This window comes from Leiobunum rupestre, chromosome 9, assembly GCF_980474605.1.
Source record: "Leiobunum rupestre chromosome 9, qqLeiRupe1.1.hap1, whole genome shotgun sequence".
Lineage (NCBI taxonomy): Eukaryota > Metazoa > Arthropoda > Arachnida > Opiliones > Sclerosomatidae > Leiobunum > Leiobunum rupestre.
The window spans coordinates 34,738,989-34,760,513 of record NC_143392.1 but is presented as its reverse complement, the minus strand read 5'-3'; the positions used below and the strand labels follow the sequence as shown (position 1 = coordinate 34,760,513).

At 34.7% G+C, this 21,525-nt stretch overlaps 2 protein-coding genes across 3 annotated transcripts; both read right to left on the bottom strand.

The window, feature by feature from the left end:
* Nucleotides 1–462: 462 nt before the first annotated feature.
* On the bottom strand, nucleotides 463–11,684 carry LOC149927244 (very long chain fatty acid elongase 6-like). Of its 2 annotated transcripts, none has more exons than XM_090158694.1 (4): nucleotides 11,546–11,684; nucleotides 1,025–1,858; nucleotides 880–955; nucleotides 463–816 (listed from the first exon to the last, which is right to left on the bottom strand). In XM_090158694.1, the coding sequence occupies exons 2-4, from the start codon at nucleotides 1,564–1,566 to the stop codon at nucleotides 607–609; spliced, it is 828 nt and encodes a 275-aa protein (XP_090014820.1). In that variant the 5' UTR covers nucleotides 1,567–1,858; nucleotides 11,546–11,684; the 3' UTR covers nucleotides 463–606. The 2 variants fall into 2 exon arrangements, with proteins under 2 accessions (XP_090014820.1, XP_090014819.1); XM_090158693.1 differs by having other exon boundaries at nucleotides 11,550–11,684.
* Nucleotides 11,685–12,180: 496 nt separating this feature from the next.
* LOC149927243 (very long chain fatty acid elongase 6-like) lies at nucleotides 12,181–13,483 on the bottom strand. Its single transcript, XM_090158970.1, has 2 exons — nucleotides 12,728–13,483; nucleotides 12,181–12,666 (listed from the first exon to the last, which is right to left on the bottom strand). Exons 1-2 carry the CDS (start codon nucleotides 13,288–13,290, stop codon nucleotides 12,288–12,290), a joined length of 942 nt encoding a protein of 313 aa, XP_090015096.1. The 5' UTR covers nucleotides 13,291–13,483; the 3' UTR covers nucleotides 12,181–12,287.
* Nucleotides 13,484–21,525: the final 8,042 nt, after the last annotated feature.

Sequence of the window (21,525 nt, the reverse complement as noted above, 5' to 3'; positions counted from 1 at the left end):
AAAAAACGCTCATCTTATACGCCTTATCAATTACTAAAAGCGCTCATTTTATACGCCTTATCAATTACAAAAAACGCTCATCTTATACGCCTTATCAATTACTAAAAGCGCTCATTTTATACGCCTTATCAATTACAAAAAACGCTCATTTTATACGCCTTATTGGGACTAGTGTCATAAAAGGAAAACGTAATACTGAATTATCAAGAAAAGGAAAAAATCCCCAATTACTTTGGCATGGAAAAAATCTCAAGAGAGACTCGATCATAACTTAAGTTTTTGACAGCTTGATTTTAAAAATGTCAGTTAACGTTCTGGTTACAAAATGTGTGCTGGGCGGTAAAGCGTAAAAACACGCGATTTACGCAAAAGTGGCGCCATTTTGCGAGAAGAAAAAGAACCAAATATATACGTGACATCAGTGAAACTGGATTTTTATATTATAATATTATGCGAAATTAACCATGTCTCAATACATTTATTAGTGAATTATATACATTTTTTTGTGATGTCTTAGGCTTAAGGTGCCATCTGTCGCCGTTAAGCTAAGTTTGAGATGTTACGCTTTAATAATAATATAAATTGGTACCTATATTTAAACGCTCTTCAATGAGTTTTGTTCTTGATCGTCCGCGGACTAGAATGTAAACGACCGAAATAGGTAGCCACGAAAAATTTTACAAAGAAAAAAAAGAGGTACCCGTACAAGAAGAAAAACGCGACGGCACTGGCCTTGGTGCAATGACACTGTTTCCCGCCATGGATCATGGCCAAGGAATAGACGCTGGCCACGAATCCGAAGACCATTTGGACGATCTGAGTGGTTTCAATTTCCTTTCAGTTAATTAACCAGTTTAAATAATGCTTAAAGATATGTACTTGCGAGACGGTGATGGACATGGCGATCGGCCGGGGCACCCGGATCTTCATGGCTTTCAACGTGTAGTACGAGTACCTAATTAAGAATCGAAACATACCTTTACTGTATACTCCATATACATTATCACATATTGAATTAAATTACATGGCAGAGTGGACGGTGTAGTTCATCGTGATAACCCATCGAGCCATACCCGGATACTGGTAGTAGACGTACCAGCTGACCCACAACGTAAAGACGTGGTGACTCCAATGGAGAAAAATCAAATGATTCTTACGTAGCAACACGAACATGGTATCCAACAACTCTGGTGCCTTAGACATCACGAAAATGAAGGACCAGAAAGGCGTGACGGGATCCCTCGTTAAGTAGCTGTCGTTGCAGACCGAGTAATGGTAACCATACTTGTTGAGGACGAAGATGAACTCCGGGAGCATGCGGTACGCCGCCACGGTACTGAACGCGGCCAAACCTAGGTTCCATATTACCAGGAATGGTCGGAGGTTGTAAGGCGGACGCTGTTCCATCCATCTCTTCAGCGAGAAGACGATCCCAATGTAGGCTATCCCCAAGTACAGACTCAGCGTCCAGTTGCGGGCCATCCATTGCTGGGACACTACCCTATCGAAATTCTCTTCGAACGGCAAGATGAACGAGTAATTGGGTGAGATCGGGATCACGTCCATCCTGCTTGTTTAGTGCACTAAATAGCTCTGATCCGCTTTGTAATTCAACGTAATGTACCTCGTTTTCCGGTAACCTATGATTTTATTTAGCCTTCGTGTAAATGATAGCGATGTATTATTTTTAATTAAGACTGGTTCACACTGTCCTTTGTGTTGGGCGAAAACGGGCTCAAGACCATCATCCTTTGTCAGTGTAATAAATATATCTTGTCTTTTGGGCTGAAATCCTCAATTATATTCCTTGTTGCCGCTAGCGTAACGCCGACCTGGTGCGATTTAATTTGGCCTTCGTCTGTAAAGTATACGAGTTATTATTATTAATTAAGCTTGATTCGCACGGGAGCTATTTAACGCTATGTCCCAATATTATCCTTTCCATCTCATCACTAGAAAAAAACCGGATTATATGCTGTAACTAGTATTAAGAACGTAAAAACGGCAGTGATTCGACGCTAGACTATTAATTAGACTTAAGTTTAATTTAATCGTTTGATATTAAATGACAAATATAAAAAAACGTTAATACCGCTAAAGAAGACAGAAATCCGCAAAGATCTGCATTTAATTTATTTTACAAATGGGACTTTAACAGCCGAGCTAGCTCGGTAATAACACCGCGGGCTACTTGGTTGTAAAACCAAACTTTTCATCAGAGAATCTGTGACAGTCCTTGTAGTTGGATAATTTCCTAATTTTAATTAAAACCTACAACCGATTCGATGGGACGTCGCGACTATAATATAATCCCGCGCTTCCATGTAGTAGTAACAAGTGGCAGAAACTCGTAGTTGAAGGTATCTGTTAACTATACTAGTATATATGGCAGCGTGCAGCCTCTACTCAGTCAAATGCAACGCCAAACTGACAGTTACCGCAACTCACGCAAGACAAGTCGGCCCAGCCGTAATATTAGTTACACATCAGCCAAATGTATGGGCCCCCGAGGGCCCCAATGGGTATCGCGATCGAGATCAAATTTAATCACCCATTCATGGACGTATCGTTCACATTTGCCGCCGCAGTGGTCGCTGAAAAATCAAGTGCCCAAAGTTACCGGCCCCTAATATCATCACGCCTCTGGGAGTTTTTAATACCCCATTCATGGACCTATCGTTCACATTTGCCACCTCAGTGGTTGCTGAGAAATCAAAGACCTTATTTAATGAACCGTTTTAAATTTAAATGATCATTACCCACACTGAATGTTTTACACACCTGGTTTTAGAAATAAGGTAGCGAAAAGCGAGAGCGTTAATTGGCATTATTTTCTACTCAAACCGAATTTTTTGAGATACCTGGTTTTAGAAATAAGGTAGCGACGACACCCTGTACCAGCCATACATCGGCAGCTCCGGCCTCCAGTCTCCAGTCTCCGACCTCAGAGACCGGAGACCCGCGATTTATATGGAGACTGGAGACCTGAAGACTAGAGGCCCAACCTTCCAGTGGAGAATGGAGGACCGGAGACTGGAGACCAAAAGTGTTGCCGACCATACAGACAGGAGGCCTCTAGTCGCGTTGGAGACTGGATACCTGTAGACCTTGAGACTGTAGCCCCAACATACCAGTGGAGACTGGAGGACCAGAGACTGGAGGACCGGAGACTGGGGACCAAAAGTGTTTGCCGACCTATGGTACCAGCGCAATTATCTCGCGAGTCATCGTCAGCGCGCCCGAACCCGGATTTAAAAGCCAAAAAATTTGCATTTTATTAGGTCAATGACACTGTTTAGTGATATATGTTCGCAGGGGATCTATAGGTACCCAAAACCATCATCATTAATTTAAATTAGTGTTGTAAGTCTCCGCAGAAAATTTCCCGCTCGGAAAATTTTAATTCCATGATTAGTCTATTATATTGTTTGCAAATTGAAGTAAAGCGGTATTTTCGCCTCATTTTTTCGAATCTGAAAGTAAAACTAAACCTCTAGACTAGTTTAAACTGATTAACAATGTAACGTTATTAATGTTTGGTAGTATGTTTACTGATATTAGACATTTTATATCGATAAAGAGTTAAAAACATTAAAAACCCTTAAAAGGTAATTTATGTTTCAAATTTTTATTTTTCCGATTTGCGGAAAATTTTCGTATTTGGATAGAAATATTTCACGATTCTCTCGGTAGGAGCGCTGACGGTCGATGCAAATTGTGGAACCGGGGATTTTGCTTAGGTTTCGAGTCCAGTAATTATTCATCCAAGGCCTTATAAGCATTTTGAAAAAAAAGAGTGATGTAGATATCAAGCCCTGATCAAAAGACTACTACTAATATTACTACTACTACTACTACTACCACTACTACACCCCAAAGAAACCAATAGCTCCACTTCTATTTAAAAATAAAAATAAAATGCGGAAAATTTTCCAGAAAGGTTTCCGCATTTTATTTTTCCGGAAAATTAACAACAATAATTTAAATTAACTATTTTCCGGCCAAATCTCCCATAATTCGTAGACACGAACCACAAAAATTTCATTAAGAAGAACGACATTGATTAGTATTTCTGGGAAATAGTTAGAGTGCCTAAAAATAACTGAAACTGCAGGATCTCTGGGTAAAAGTTCTGCCAAATTGTAATTAAATAGTTTAAGCTGACGAATCTAAGCTCTAGACGAATAATTACGGGACCCGAAACCAAATGGAGCGCTCGGTGCTTTTACGGCAGCGCCGTAGTGTCAAGTCACGGCCAACTTCGATCGCGCGTACCGCGCTTTAGCGGCCCCGTCAATCGCCTGAATTAACCGTGTATATATTTTCCCACCAGCCTTTCACTACGACCAAAATTTAACGTTAGTCAGATAGGAAAATCCACAAAAAACAATTATTTTTAAATAAATTTAAAAAAAACATTGAATTAAACTGAATGTAGGTTAATATTTAACTAATAGTATAATATTTTTTACATGATTCAAATTTTTTAACGGTGTTTATAAATTATAAAAGAGTTAAACAGAAACCAAGAACATCCTCTAGATGCTGCCAACAACATAGTATTATTGTTTAATATTTGAAACTCATGTAAATAAATAAATAATACAAAAAGTGAAAATAAGATTCACTGTAACTTCAGGGTAAATATATTATTTTAACATTTTTTATTAAATAATATTAAGTTAAAATATATTATAAGCGCAATAAATTATAATTTTACGTTTCAACAAGTTTTAAGCTTCCATCTTTTTAAACCTAGAATAATATTGTATATTTATAAAGGGCCGGTTTGTAAATTTATCTGACTGAAATTTTTTTCCATAATAAAGGTACAAACCTGAACAGAAATCATCCTCCTTGAAATGCAGGCTGAAGACCATCTATCTTTTACCTATTTAGTTCCAAAGATGTACCTAAGCATCTTTTATCTTCAATTATATTAGTTTTAAGATTCTAACTCTTAAAACTAATTAGATTTACAGAAAATACTACCTAAGAACGGTTATAAACTCGTGAATTTGCTATATATATACTATTAATAAAGATTTGTTATTATTAAAGATTTATAAATTTTAAGAGAGACATTATTTACGCGTCAAAACGCTCTAAACACCTCTACAGCCTTCCAAACTATGTATTCTAATATGGCGCCTTCGCGTAAAAAACGCGTCTCTTTTTCTTCATTTAATATTTATAAGGTAATATTTTATTTTAATTATGAATTATACATAAATATATTGCGAAAAGATAGTTTAACTAATTATACCTTGTTTTTTCTAAATAGGAAAGTGGAAAACCGAAGAAAAAACATTTTTCCGCGATTTCGCTTGTATTCCCCGCCTTTGGGGATAGTAGGTTTTTGGTCGTATGGTAGCGCCCCTATCGGGATTATTCATACACGCAAATTAACATTAGATGCGAGGCGATTGACGGGGCCGCTAAAGCGCGGTACGCGTGATCGAAGTTGACCGTGGTCAAGTATTGGAAAGATTTCTATCCAAATACTAAACACGTGCCCAATATTAGCGGACGACGTTAGGCCTAGCGTTCTTAGCTCGTCACTGTCGTCAATGCTTACACCTTTATTTCCATTTTGACTAGGCGTTTTTAAATTTATAATCTATTTAAACCTTCACACCAACTATATATGCCAAAACATTAAAGCTAACTTCCTATTTAAATTAATGAAATCATTACCCTTTCATTTTTATTCAATACAATTATTACGGAATAATCTAAAGCCTACTAAAATTCCAAAAGCCTCACTTCTATTAAAAACAGCGGATCAGACCTAGGAATGCGGGTCATCTGACATTTTTACGCGCGTGTTTTGTATTTGGATATAAATATTTCGCGATTCTCTCGGTAGGATCGCTGACGGTCGATGCAAATTGTGGAACCGGGGATTTTGCTTAGGTTTCGAGTCCAGTAATTATTCGTCCAAGGCCTTATAAGCATTTTGAAAAAAAAAAGAGTGATGTAGATATCAAGCCCTGATCAAAGACTACTACTACTACTACTACTACACCCCAAAGAAACCAATAGTTCCACTTCTATCGAAATATATATATATTTCGATGTGGAACTAAAAAATTCTACATTTGAAACATTTGTTTAACGTTGGGTACGTCAGCTACTCGACCACGTTTGACCATACAAATGGATTCCAAGGAGAAGACATAGTCTGATAGAATTATTCTAAGTTATAGATAAAATGATTTTATTGTAATGGAAAGTGAAAATGTGTCAATTAACATAAAAAAAAACTTTTAATAATAATAAACATAATCGATTGCGTTTTGGAAAAAGGGCTTGAAAAATATCAAGTTGTGAAGAGCGGGAACTGCTATCACTGGATTAGGTTTCAGTTTTGAAACGATTTTGGGTCTAATGATTATGATCTTCATTTTAACAACCATCATTTATTTCACTATAAAAATTAGTTTAAAGTAATTAAAACCGCTATTTTACAATAAAAACGATTTTAGTGTACAATATTTGTGTTTTAATTACTTAATCTATACATGTACAAGATTATCCATCTCTTAACTGCTCTAAAAATTATTATCTTTCAAAAGTATTAAAAGCTGAAATACACAACCCGTAGTATTCTATTGGGAACACAGATGGCGCCATATTTGAAAAATTCAGAACAAAAAAGTTTTGAGCATTTTCGTCAAGCTTTTACGCAAGCTTTACCGTGAAATTGCCCGTAAAACGGTTTAAAACGGTTAATTTTTGCGTCACCCCTAATTTGGGTACTTTAATTTTTTATTTGTTTAAATTTGAAAAATGTCTAATTTTAAAGTTCGCGGGTCGAATTGATCCTTTTTTAAATTTCAAATCTTAACTATTGTAACTATTTCTAATTTCTAATTTGAATTTTGGCCATCAGTGTCGTTTGTTAATTTAAAATTATCTGTATACCAAAATCCGCTAATATATAACTAAGCACCGTAATAAACACGAGCTCACCTAATTTCAAATTTGGCAGGTCACAACTAAGCAGACCAATCGATACGTCATAACCCATAACCACTACGACGTTTCAAGAATTCTAAATTTGGTACATGTACTTGATTAGTTATTTATAAGCTGATATGTTACAGCAGATTTATATTTCCAAATATTTCTAATATCAACGTTGTATTCTATAAATTTGGATTTCTCATATTTCTTAAGATATCTTCCTATATAATATAATATTATAATATTTCTTTTCATAAATATCAGAAATATTGGAAATATATATATATATATATAATATATAACATGTGTAAAATAAAACCTTAAAATATGCAATATAACACCCATATATTTTCAGCTCTCGAGGTTTATAGTGAGGTACTACTAGCACTCAATGGAGTTTTGTTATAAATCTCTGGTGACATATGTTGTTTCGCTTCGCTGAATGTTAAGGACGCAATTGAAATTTCATAGCGTGGAGGTCTAAACTAAATCTTTGCATTTCATTGTTTATATATTTATCTGACATTTCATTTAAGCTTGAAGGACGCGATTACAAGTGGCTAATTTTGATTCTTATATCACCAGTGAAGGCGAAATTATATTTCTAAAGATTATGACAGAGCTAGAAAACTGCTATGGTAAGCAGTCTGTGCGCGATAAAGCTAATAAATAAATGTTTTAGTTCATTTATTAATCAATAGAACGATTCACAAATTGTCAACAGGGAAACACACATTTACAGATTCGATTGTTATGCTTATATTTTTGGGTAGATGGAACCAATTTAAACTTTTTGTAAGCATGAAAATATATTACGTAATTCATATTTATTACAAAAATTTATTTCTAACACTATTATAAGATACATTTTGAGTGAAAATTATAATTAAAATATCAAATCAGAAAAAATTCGGCATAAAATAATATATATTTATGGATAATTTAAAGTGTCTACGATCAGGTATTGCGTACGAGTTTCTTTACACTGCTTAATCTGTATCTTTATACTATAACTGTAATTTCGAATGACTATGTATATCTCTTAGATAGAGCCCAAGTTTACATTTCAAAAGACCGCTAATTTGAAGGTCAGGATCACCATTCTCAAGGTCAGGATCGCCTTATTATTGTAGTTATTTTTATACGATTTTTATATTTTAGTATAGGCTTTGTTACGGATCAAAACACTGACGCAATCGTAATTTTGAACTCCCACTCCTGAAATTAGTAAATATAACAAAATTGGTTTTATTTTGTTATTTTTTAAATTAATAATTTCAACCGAATATTTTATTAAAAATACAGGTAACCGCGCCTGCATGATTATACTTCGTCAGAAATTGGGGATAAATTAAACGAAATTTAGAGGTAGCTCAATAACCTTGAAAATTCCCTTTATATTTTAGCATTAGAATAAACGGTGATTTTTCATTCTTATCAATATTTTGCGAATGAAAAGAGACTTAAAACGGTTTTAAAATTCACAAATTATTTATTTAAAAATACAACGTTTCGGAGGAACTCTTCCTCCTTCTTCAGGGAAAAAATAGCCAAAAATCTTAAATCAGTAGGTCTCGATCCTATTTATCTCCCACCACCAAAATTGTCAACAAAGAACCAACTGCCCTCCTCGACAAGGCCATCATTTATAAAATCTCCTGTGAATGTGGTGATTATTACATTGGGCAATGCCGTCGCCCATTTCATCAAAGGGTCAAAGAACACAAAAATATAAACAACCCGTACAATAATTCTCCCCTTAGCGAACACCTTCGTGTTTTTGGCCATAATGCTAGGTGGGACTCAATTGATATACTAGCTCAACCTAAATTACATAAAACTCATTTTAATGACACGCGAATCTATCGAAATTTTAAAAAATAAATCTGCGCAATGTTTAAACCGTGACGATGGTCCCTTTAACTTATCCACGTTATCTCCACTTTTTAAATGTTTTTATGGTCCTCACCCTCTCCCACACAACAAACCAATTCCTCCTCTCGCAGAATCCCCCATTCCGACAATAGTAACCTCGCGCGCGAACGAAGATATCGAGCCCGTTGCTCATATAACCCTTCGACGGTCGACTCGCCTTCGGGAAAAAACGCTCGCGGCTATAGAACAGTAGCTACTATATGTATAAAGCGCATAAATAGTTTTTCGTCCCAAAATTTTACCATTACACTGTCAGACTTGTAAAAATCCCTGAAGAAGGAGCAGTAGCGGCGCTAAGGTTTTTTCACAGGTGGGCTAATTATTTTGGGGCCCCTAAGAATTTTGTGGCCCTTACAACCATGGAGTGTAGCTACACTCCATTTTACAAATTTAGTGACCCCTTATAAATTTTCCAGGAAGCGAGAAGAGCAAAGTCGTTTTCTTGGTGCGGCTCTCGTCGCGTTTACTGGACCCCCTATGACATTGTATCCGACTTGGAGGGGACACGTGCACGCCCGGGGTGTTTCCCTAAATTCCCTTTCTTTTCTTTCTATTGTCCATTCAACTTTCTCTCAATTTCCGCTCCCTTCCTCCCGAATCTATCTGTTTATGGTCTACTATCTTCTTGAGTAAACTAATTGATTTTGAAAAAAAAAAACTTTTCTTTTCAATAAAACAAATTTCTAGAGATAAAGAAAATTCATAAATTCAAATATGTGGCCTCTTAATTATAAATATGTGGCCCTTTTAATTTAAATATGTGGCCCCTCTCAGAAATGCAGGGGGCTAAAGCCCACTTCAGCCCACCCTTAGCGCCGCTACTGAGAAGGAGGAAGAGTTCCTCCGAAACGTTGGATTTTTAAATAAATAAATTCTTTTCATTTAGTTCTTCACAATGTGCTTCTCTTCACTTCAATATTTTGAATTAGTTATGGGTGGTGGCTACAGCCTACTTATTCTAAAATCAACCAATCGGAGTCATTTAATATGTCATTAAATTACCTATTTTCCAACTGCTTTGTGTAGTATTACTTTTAAGCCTTTCGTCCTGTATCATTGAAAATTGAAAGCGAGTCTATGGGACTCATTATCAAACGTACACAAAGCAGTTGGAAACCAGATAATTTAGTGATATATTAAACTGCTTGGAATATTTCAGTTTTAGATAAAGTAGCTACAACCCAAAACTACCTCGCGAAATATTGATAAAAATGAAAAAACACCGTTTGTTCTATCGCTAAAATATAGGGAATTTGCCAGCTCATTGAGCTACGGCTAAATGTAGCTCAATTTATCCTAATTTTAAAAATTTATATATGGTAAAGAAAAATTATTTTAGAAATTTATATATTATAAAGAAAAATGATTTTAGAAATGCATATATTGTACAGAAAAATTATTTTAGAAATTTATGTATTGTACAGAAAAATTATTTTAGAAATTTATGTATTGTACAGAAAAATTATTTTAGAAATTTGAAAATCAACTTGAAAATTCCGAAATCTGGGGGAAAATCAGTTCCCAAATCTCGTAATCAGACTTAAAGTCCAGAAATCAACACGAAAATTGTGCTTCGAAATCTCAAAATCAGTTTGATTTCTAAAATAACTTGGAGATTCAAAATCCCGTACGCAAAATTAGCAAATGTCAGACCCCTCGCTGTTGCAGTGATTGAAAAATTACAGTATGTTCCAAAGTCAAACGATATTTGAAGTGTAAAAAGTCGTATAGTGTAAACGTTGTCTTAATGTTGAAACACTATTGTAATATTTATTTTGACCATCAGATTTCGATATTTAATTGATATTCTTTGGCTTATATAAAAACAATTCCGATAAAAATGAGGAAAAATGTGCAAAATTAAAAATGATTACCAAGATGACTCAAAATGGATTTTTTAACCGGAACTACTCGCATATTATCTATACTGGCGCCTTTTCACCCCTGATCTAGAGGGATTCACTGCTCACGATTTTCTGGTCGTAGTATTCGAGAAGCAATTTCAGAATTTCGTTCAACTATCGCCTTAAAGGTTTGGTCACTCAGAAATCGACTGCAACAACACAATTTTTATCGGAAATGAACTAAAATACGCCTCTCTGCATTCATGGCGGCGGGCACAACGAGAGAGAGTGAAACCGATACTAATTGCCGGGGCCCACGCGGCGTGTGGGGCCCAGGTTTGAACCCTTCTATCAAGTTTATATAAGAAAACATTATTTACAACAATAACGGCTCACTTAGGGCCCGGAATCATTGATTTTCCGGAGTCCGGGTCCGCTTTCGAAGGCCCTGATTCTGGGTTCATGCTTAAAAAGTAACTCCAGGCAAGCTATATATCGATCCGACAGTCAGTGGGTCATAATTTCGCTCCCCATAATCTTGCGAAGACTTACTTCCCGTACATTATAATGACGTCTGTTCCGTCTCTCCTTAAAGTTTGTGAGAGTGGGGGAAATACGAAGGTATGACGTAGTGGAAGTGAGTCTTCGTAAGATAGGATAACCGATTTTTCAGCCACTGACTTATTCCGCCACATGGTTGTGTATTTTATAATAGTAGATTGTATCAGAGAACAGGGTACCATAAAAGCATTTTAATTTTTTTATAAAATTACTAAATGTTAAATCAAAATTCTTACCTACCCGACTTATCCTTTATATTAAGCGAAGCAGTACCGGCGTGCTGGCATGTAGCCCAGTACCGGCTTATTCAATCTTGAAGAGAGGAGAACGTAGACGCGAATGGCAATGAAATTTGATAGGTAATCGTCTCCGATAATATTCGCGAGTACGATAAATATATTCAACCCTTAGTTGCGTGATAAAATTACAGACACTCGCTTATGACGGGTGGTTTGACACCAATCCAGGATAAAACTACGTAACAATTTCTTATCGCGTTACTCGCTTGAGGTTTCATATCAGAGGAAGGCGAAACAATAATCGTACTTTGAAGTTTGTATTCTAAAAAAATTACAGGTACACTTTTCAAATGAACATTAGTAATAAATTAAAGTACTTAATCCTAATAAAGGAAACGTAATTAAGAAAAGTAATTACTGCGCAATTTTATGGTAACGACTTGCAATTTTAAAAGGAAACGTTTCGTTTAAATTGGGTAACACTTGAGAGAAGTAATTATTCAGGGACTGGAACTTTTTGGGGATGATTTTGTTAACAGGACAGTATCGAAAAGTAAAAATATACTGCGCACCGAAGCCACTTGCTAATAATACCCATTACTAATAGAGTGAATGCAACTTTAAAATGCAGCTTAAAAGTCATTTATTATGGATACGTACATAAGAATTATCGAATTCTTTTAAAAGAGATTTAAAACACATATCCATTAATTCGGATAATAACAAATTGTAGTAAGAGTTAGTCCATTTTGGCACGAGTATCAGTGGTAGTTTGGGTGACTTCTCGATCTCCTGATGACTCCTTGGCATCGTCAACCTTTTCATTTAAAGCAGGAACTCGTGGCGTAGACACACCATCGACCTTTCGCACCTTGCGGACCACGTAAGACATGACGAAGAAGTTGACGAAAAGGGCGAAGTAGATTCCATACACGAGGACCATGAAGGCGGCGACATCCCAGGACACAGAGCACTGGTAGCCGAGGAGGAGCATGCCGGTAGCGTATACACTAGCCACCAAACCGAAGATCATCTGCAAAATCTGCATGGTGGTCACGGACATCGAGATCCAACGAGGAGGACGGAAGCTCATGGCACGCAGGGCGTAGTAGGAGTACCTTCATTCGAAACAAAAAAATTAATCAAACATTTTAAGGCCAAATGAAAATTCGCCAGTACATGATTGAGTGGACGGCGTAGTTCATGACCATTATCCAACGTCCGAAAGCGGGATGGTCCGAATAGTTGTAGAAACTCATGATCAGCGTCAGAAAATGATGGAAGTAGTGTAAAAATATCAAGGGCTTCTTTCTGAGAACGATGAAGACCGTGTCCAACAACTCGGGTACTTTAGAGACGGCGAACAGGAAACCCCAGAAGGTGGTGATGAGGTTGACTTCCGCGTAGCTGCTGTTACAGACTGAGAACGTATATCCGTATTGGGTCAGCACGTGGATGAATTCTGGCACGGTTCGCAGGAAGCCCAAGGTACTGAAGACAGCCAGGCCACAGTTCCACAAGATGAGACAACCGTCTAGTTTGTACGGTTTACGATTCTTCATGAAGGCTTTGAGAGTGAAGATTCCGACGACGTAGAAGATGCCCAAGAGCAGGCTGACGCCCCAGTAACTTCTCATCCAGCCGCGGGCTCCTTCGCGGTTGAAGCTTTCTTCGTAGCTGAACAAAAAGCGGTACTCAGGAGAGTACTGGAAGTTCACCGTCTTCGAGGCGTTAGAGAACATGATGATACGTCCGTATGCTCGTCACGAATCCACAACAAAAGACTCGAATTAAGTTGTTGGGAAATAACGAAAAATATTCCCTTTTCTTCTTGAAGGTGTTGAACCCTCTCAATGTCGTAGATCAGGTAACCTTGGAAAAGTCCTGATGACGTCCACTTGATTTTCCTCCGGAACACAACAATTTCCGCTATTGTTACAAAATTTAAACAACACGAAAAAAATATGGACCATTAAGATATCAAATCAAAAATGGTCGGATATTATAACCATTTAGAAGAAATAGTGGGTTTCTAACCTTATTGTATTCGGAATTTTAGTGAGGACCTAATTAAAATGGTTAAATACGTGCGTTCCCGTTACATTTTTTCCCCGGTATAAACGCCATTTCGATGATTTACGAGATATTAAAATGACGCGCTTCGCTTAAATTGTCGTGGAAAATTTCGTTATTTTGAAGGGAATTTATGTTTACTTTCAGTTTTCCTTTTAACCCATTTAAAGCAGAAAATTAATAAATAAACGGTTAAGTTGTACATTTCAATATAAGCAAACGTTAATTTCATTAATTAAATTACGTACAGAAGTTAAGTTAAACCCCAGCGACATTCACACGTGAATAAATAGTTTCATAGTTTAATAAACCAGAAAAACAATTAAATCCGAATAAAACCGAACCGCAAAGGACAATGTTTATATTGATCCTATGGATTTTGGTGGAAATTTACTGAACCGACAAACGCTCACGTTCATAGATTTCAAGCATACTTACGGAATTGGAAAATAGCTGGTTCTTTCGATTTTAATTGAGCTAATTAATTTAGTAGAAGGATTGCTGCTGGCCTTTGTCCCCCGTTGTAATACCGTGAACTAACTGATGCTACATTGTAAATGACCAAGGGTTTATATAGTTCGATGTGGATCTTGCCTTTATTTTTTAACGTTATATTTTATTAGTTAGCCCCTTAAATATCAGATAATTGAACTCTGTAATCTCCCGGTAAAAAAACCTTCATAAAAAATAATAATAATAATTTAATGGTCGCAAAGGTATATGAGAGAAGTATTCACCGCCCTGTACTTTGTTACTGTAATTCACTTGAAACTTTACCTTCGTGGGCTTTTTAAAATATGGTTTTAAATGGAATATAACGTATTTTGAAAATTGGGTGTAGCAATTGTGGGTTATTTAATTTAAAATCCATACATTCAATTCTGCACTCCAGTATACTACCATATACGTTTTCTCCAAGTTACCTATAGTCAGTTGCAGGCTAAGAAAGACAAAATATATAGTACATTCGGCACAAGGATACCTCAGACCAGTTCCGGCCAGTCGACCGCGCGTAATTTAAATTTGACCACTTTACGGTCAATTTCAAATTTCGTGAGTTTCATAATTTTTTCGCGCCATCTAGGAACCGAAATTGGAATCTATTTTTTAATTTCATGTTGTCATGAGTTTAATTACTGAATGCAGCTAAAGAAAATTCGATAATTGAAGCTCCAAATATTTTAAATAGCCCAAGAGGTTACTATAAAAAGCATGATAAAGGTTTATTGTTAACAAGTAAAGAGAAAAATATAATTTTAAACGTCTATAGCTCATTAAGACAACGTTACCCCCAAGAAAGCGTGGTAACTATTTTAAAAGAAACTGCCGATTTCACTGGTAAGACGTAGAAATAAATTTACAAAATTAAATAATTATACATACTATTTTAAATTTAAGATGATAGGAATGCCTTATCTTTTAAATTTGCTCGCCACCACAATTATGAAATTAAAAAATAAAGATTCCAATTTCGGTCTCTAGATGGCGCCAAAAGACGACAAAAAGACCAAAATTCGAATTTGACCGTAAAATGGCCAAATTCAAATTTCGCGCCGTGGAATGACCGGAAACGGTCTGAGGCATCCTTGCGCCGATTGTACTATATATTTTGTCTTTCTTAGCCTGCAACTCACTATAGTGATTTGTTTAGACGAAACATCTTAGCCAATAATTAACTGGAGCACCGAACACGGGAACAGCGCATGCGTCCGAATATTGTATAAGTTAGTAGGAATAGAGGCTCCTACAGACTTTTCACCCTACAAGTCAATCAAAAACGCTCCTAGCGGCCAAACATGAAATTATTTGATACACCGTTGCTTTATATGAGATCTAATATTGACTGTGTATTTTTTTCGTTTTTACGTACACTTATATTGCACGCACTTCTGCTGGTGGCAAAGATTAATGGAAGAAATTCTTTTAAATCCGGTCCTGAGCAGGCTTTAAAATGATATATTTTATGGAACGTTAAATTTAAGTGAATTAATGCATGAATCAATTTACGGAAATCGGCTAACAAACGGACATGACATGTGCGATGAAAGCACTAAAACAGATCCGTTTGTTCGCGTATAATCACCGATAGAGGGATAAGTGAAATCGTTTATGATGGATAAATATTTGCTGAGGTTAACGGTAATAGTAAGTGTAGGGAGCTAAGAACCAAATCGAAAGACCGTCTGCTAACACGGGTTTCGACATCTATTACCGTAACTATCACTTCAAGTCTATAATATTATTCTACATAAGTTTGTCACTTTGGGGAATATTTTACCTTGGACGAATAATTACTGGACTCGAAACCTAAGCCAAATTCCCGGTTCCACAATTTGCATCGCCCGTCAGCGCTCCTACCGAGAGAATTGCGAAATATTTCTATCCAAATACGAAACACGTGCGTAAAAATGTGCATTCCTAGGTCTGCTCCGCTGTTTTAATAGAAGCGAGGCTTTTGGAATTTTAACAGGCCTTAGATTATTCAGTAATTATTGTATTGAAAATTTGAAATAGAAATGAAAGGGTAATGATTTCATTAATTTAAATAGGAAGTTAGCTTTAATGTTTTGGCATATATAGTTGGTGTGAAGGTTTAAATAGATTATAAATTTAAAAACGCCTAGTCAAAATGGAAATAAGCTTTGACGACAGTGACGAGCTAAGAACGCTAGGCCTAACGCCATCCGCTAATATTGGACACGTGTTTAGTATTTGGATAGAAGTCTTTCCAATACTTGACACTACGGCGCTACAAGCGGCGCTGCCGTAAAAGCACCAACCGCGCCGTTTGGTTTCGGCTTCAGTAATTATTCGTCCAAGATTTTACTGAGAGATAGTAACGAAGTGACGTCATCACAAGAAGAAAATCTCCCCCTAGCGAGGCGCTGTCAAAGGCTACGTGTGACGCGTTAGCAAGCGGACGCAAAACTGCGACGAAGCCCGTGATGCAGTCTGTCTTGCGAATAGCTCTTAGTAAAACTTTTGCACGTGAAGAATAGGAAGTGTCACACTTATGTAACAATAGCATACACTTATGCTATCACTCATCACGTCTGATGGTTGAAATGTGAAATTGGTTTCCATAAATATGGAAGTTCATACGCCCATTAGCATCTCCGTAATACGTGACTATTTCAAATAATTTGTTTTGCGTCATCCAGCATTTTTGCTGTGATGATCGCATGAGTGACCGAGTGGGTTTTTGCCGTGAAATGTTCCCTCAAGATCTAGAAATCGTGTAATTAAGAACATTTGTTTCCGGTGTCTTTCAATTGGAACGAAAATAAGGGTGTTTTTTCTAGATTCTGAGATTTTTAAAAAAAGCGACGTTTAAATATTGTTTCTTGGTTTGTGGTTACCAAGGTCATTTAGATTAGAAGGTCATGGACGGGGAATCCCTGTGTGCTCAAAGGACAGTTTATACAAAAACCAGTTCTGCGAAAGAAAGGGCAGAAAGAAATGTATTTTTAGTTCTTTCGGGTGAAAAATAAAATTATTTCGGCCCATTATTTTTGTCCAACTTCGGCTGAGAGTGACGTAGACAAGATGAGTTCCCGGTTAGAAAATCACGAAATAAATCTTCCCTTTTCAGTTTTCACACAATCGCTTCACGCCTAGAACTTTTTCTTGGTGTATTTTGCCAACGAGTATGTTTCATGGTGTTTCGTAAAGACACGAATTCTAAGTCTATTTTAATATCTGATCCTACCGAGGGGGTATACAAATAGCGAGAAATCCAAATAATTATTTCCGGAAATCTAGAAATCTACAAGAAATATAGGAAATATTAGAAATCCACGATAAATATTAGAAATCTCGAGAAATCCAAAGAAATATTGCAAATATTTGAGAAGTATCGGAAATATTTGAGAAATATCGGATATATTAAAATTATCGGAAATATCGGAAATATTTGAGAAATATCGGAAATATTTGAGAAATATCGGAAATATTTGAGAAATATCGGAAATATTTGAGAAATATCGGAAATATTTGAGAAATATCGGAAATATTTGAGAAATATCGGAAATATTTGAGAAATATCGGAAATATTTGAGAAATATCGGAAATATTTGAGAAATATCGGAAATATTTGAGAAATATCGGAAATATTTGAGAAATATCGGAAATATTTGAGAAATATCGGAAATTTAAGAAATATCGGAAATTTAAGAAATATCGGAAGTTTAAGAAATATCGGAAATTTAAGAAATATCGGAAATTTAAGAAATATCGGAAATATTTAAGAAATATCGGAAATATTTAAGAAATATCGGAAATATTTAAGAAATATCGGAAATATTTAAGAAATATCGGAAATATTAAAATTATCGGAAATATCGGAAATAATTGAAAAATACTGGAAATATTTGAGAAATATCGGAAATTTAAGAAATATCGGAAATATTAAAATTATCGGAAATATCGGAAATATTTAAGAAATATCGGAAATATTAAAATTATCGGAAATATCGGAAATAATTGAGAAATACTGGAATAATTTGAGAAATATCGGAAATTTAAGAAATATCGGAAATTTAAGAAATATCGGAAATTTAAGAAATATCGGAAATATTTAAGAAATATCGGAAATATTAAAATTATCGGAAATTTAAGAAATATCGGAAATTTAAGTAATATCGGAAATTTAAGAAATATCGGAAATATTTAAGAAATATCGGAAATATTTGAGAAATATCGGAAATATTTGAGAAATATCGGAAATTTAAGAAATATCGGAAATTTAAGAAATATCGGAAGTTTAAGAAATATCGGAAGTTTAAGAAATATCGGAAATTTAAGAAATATCGGAAATTTAAGAAATATCGGAAATATTTAAGAAATATCGGAAATATTTAAGAAATATCGGAAATATTTAAGAAATATCGGAAATATTAAAATTATCGGAAATATCGGAAATAATTGAGAAATACTGGAATAATTTGAGAAATATCGGAAATTTAAGAAATATCGGAAATTTAAGAAATATCGGAAATTTAAGAAATATCGGAAATTTAAGAGTAGAAGGAAAGTGAGGGTGTGGCATCGATCCCGGGTTCGGGTTTGGGTTCGGGATCGAAATCCGGGATTTAAGGGATGAAATGGGGGTTAAATCATCGAAAAGTCAATGTATTTAGGGTATTTCTCGCGACGATTTGTTTTCCCGTATATCAACATATTGTGTCCAGGCCAACTTGTTCATTTATCTACGCTTATCTCGAAAGATACTTGAACGTATATCTTATCAAGTTTTATCGTACGGAATAAGTTGAAATGATGTAAAAATTGATAACCTAGGCGACGCGTGCGCAGATTACCCCGGGGGACGCGGTTAATTTGAATTGAAGTGTTTTGACGTCATGGAATATTCGTTGTTAAAGTAGAATGGAAATATTTTTAAACTTCATTTTAATATCATTGTAGTATGCTTGACACTTGAACCAATCTCACGAGTATTTCTTAAAACGAATATCTCGATCGCGTTTTATCGTACGAAATAAGTAGAAATTATGTAAGTTGTATGATACTTGATAACCTAGGCAGGAAGATAGCGCGCGCGTGCGTGGATTACCTGGGAGGCGCGGATTGCCCGGGCGCGCGGTTAATTTGAATTTAAAACATGGATTCCCTCTCCGAAATAATTCATGTACCCAAAATTGGACCGCAAGTTTTTTTCTTTTAGGGGAATCTCTATGGGAGTTTAACATTACAATAAAGCTAATAGGTCCAGTTTGGGGTACTTTTGGTCCGAAATGGGATACATAGGGCCGAAAATGGTGACTTTGGTCGTTTTAAGGGTACTTTTTTTCTATTTTGGTCCATTTTTGGGTACATCAGAAAAGCAGTTGGAAAAACGAAGAGCCTTATTTTTTTTTTCCCACCCATCTCCAAACTCCAAAAATTTATTGCTTTAATTTATTTATCGCTTCCGTAGGTATAAAATAAGATAAAAACCACTTACCTATATTTTAATTACGGTAAATTAAAAATACTTAATTAGTGTACTAAGTTACGTTTAAAAGAACCTTTTGTAACAATTCCAATATGTAAATATAGGTATAAGGATTGAAAAAATACTTAAAGTGGTTTTACTGATAAACTCTAAAGGAATTTAACTTTAAAGGGTATCTTAGATTATTGTTTTTAATTTTATTCAAGTTGAAAACGTATTAAGAGTCCTTCAAAGTACTATAAAAGGATTTTATTTACGAACTTAATTCATATTTTCTTCAAACTTTCAATTCGCTTTTATTACTATTTAAATACGGTAAAATATAATTCTTATACACAAATATAGTCAGAAAGATACTATAAAACACTAAAATTAAAATTAAATTAAATTTGTGTGGATAAGATTTGTAAATATCATTTTGAAACTAATAACTTTCACGCTTTATTTAAGTCAAGCCAATAAAAACAATTACCTATATTTTAAATACGGTAAAATATAAATACATTTCCGATATGTAAATAGGTAGAATAACACTATGAAAAGTTCCTTTTTCTTCTTTTAATACGACAACACACAACTCTGATACGCAAATATATAAAGAAAATATAAAAAAAAATTTACTCTACGTTCGATACGTTAAAATACATTTCCGATACACAAATATAGATAAAGAAATACTATAAAATGTAAAAAGGAAGAAAAATACTACACATTAACCATTATGAATTTAAGCTTACAACATCCTTCACGTATAGAGCATAACATATATGTTCAGAGTTAACTTGTTTCCTCGTTATCTTTATCGCATGTGTTTTAAATAGCGTATGGAATAAGTTAAGAATGTACTGAAATGGTGTATGTTTAAACCTCGTAGAATAAAGAGTAAAACATATGTTCAGAGTCGGCTTGATTACTAAAGCGAATAACACAGAGACGTTTCCGGTGTAGTCACGTAGGAAGAAAAATACTACAACACTATATACTCTACATTCAACACGTTAAAATATACTTCCGAAATGCCAATATAGGTAGTAAAATACTACAAAATCTCTATACTTTACCTTCAATACGTTAAATTACATTTCAATATGTAAATATAGGAGGAAAATACTACAAAAGCCTCTTTTCTTGGCGTTCAATATGTTAAAATAGATTTCTGAAATGCAAATGTAGGTAGTAAATACTGCAAAATCTCTATACTCTACCTTCAATACGTTAAATTACATTCCAATATGTAAATATAGGTAGTAAATACTACAAAAGCCTCTTTTCTTGGCGTTCAATATGTTAAAATAGATTTCTGAAATGCAAATATAGGTAGTAAATACTACAAAAGCCTCTTTTCTTGGCGTTCAATATGTTAAAATAGATTTCTGAAATGCAAATATAGGTAGTAATTACTACAATTTAAAAAACGTTGGTAAAAAGAATATCATTTTAACTTATTTAATTGTGTTTTTTACCCAACCAAGCATTTATTTGAATAAAAGTGGTATTTATTTAAATAACCAATAGTTAAATAAAAATTGTTAAATGTTTAAATAATCGAAAGTGAACAAGCCTATTTTTTAAATAAAACAAACAGACTTTAGAGTTGATAAGATTTGTAAATATCATTTGAAACTAATAATTTTCACGCTTTATTTAAGTCAAGCAATTACATTTTTAAAAATGAAAGAAGTTAAACAATATAAAAATTTGTAAATATTGTAAATATTTTTAGGTAATAAAGAAATTAAGAAATGTTTTAATTAAAATATCTTTCATTTTCTACTACATTTTTAAAAATGAAAGAAGTTTAACAATATAATTATTCTAATATAATTTCAAAATCAGGTATTATTTAAAGTACAAATGCATAATTTAGTGAAGCAATTCTTATTTAAATACTTTTATTTAATTAATTTGTGTATCTGAAATGTATTTATTGAAAAATAAGTGGGTTTTACTA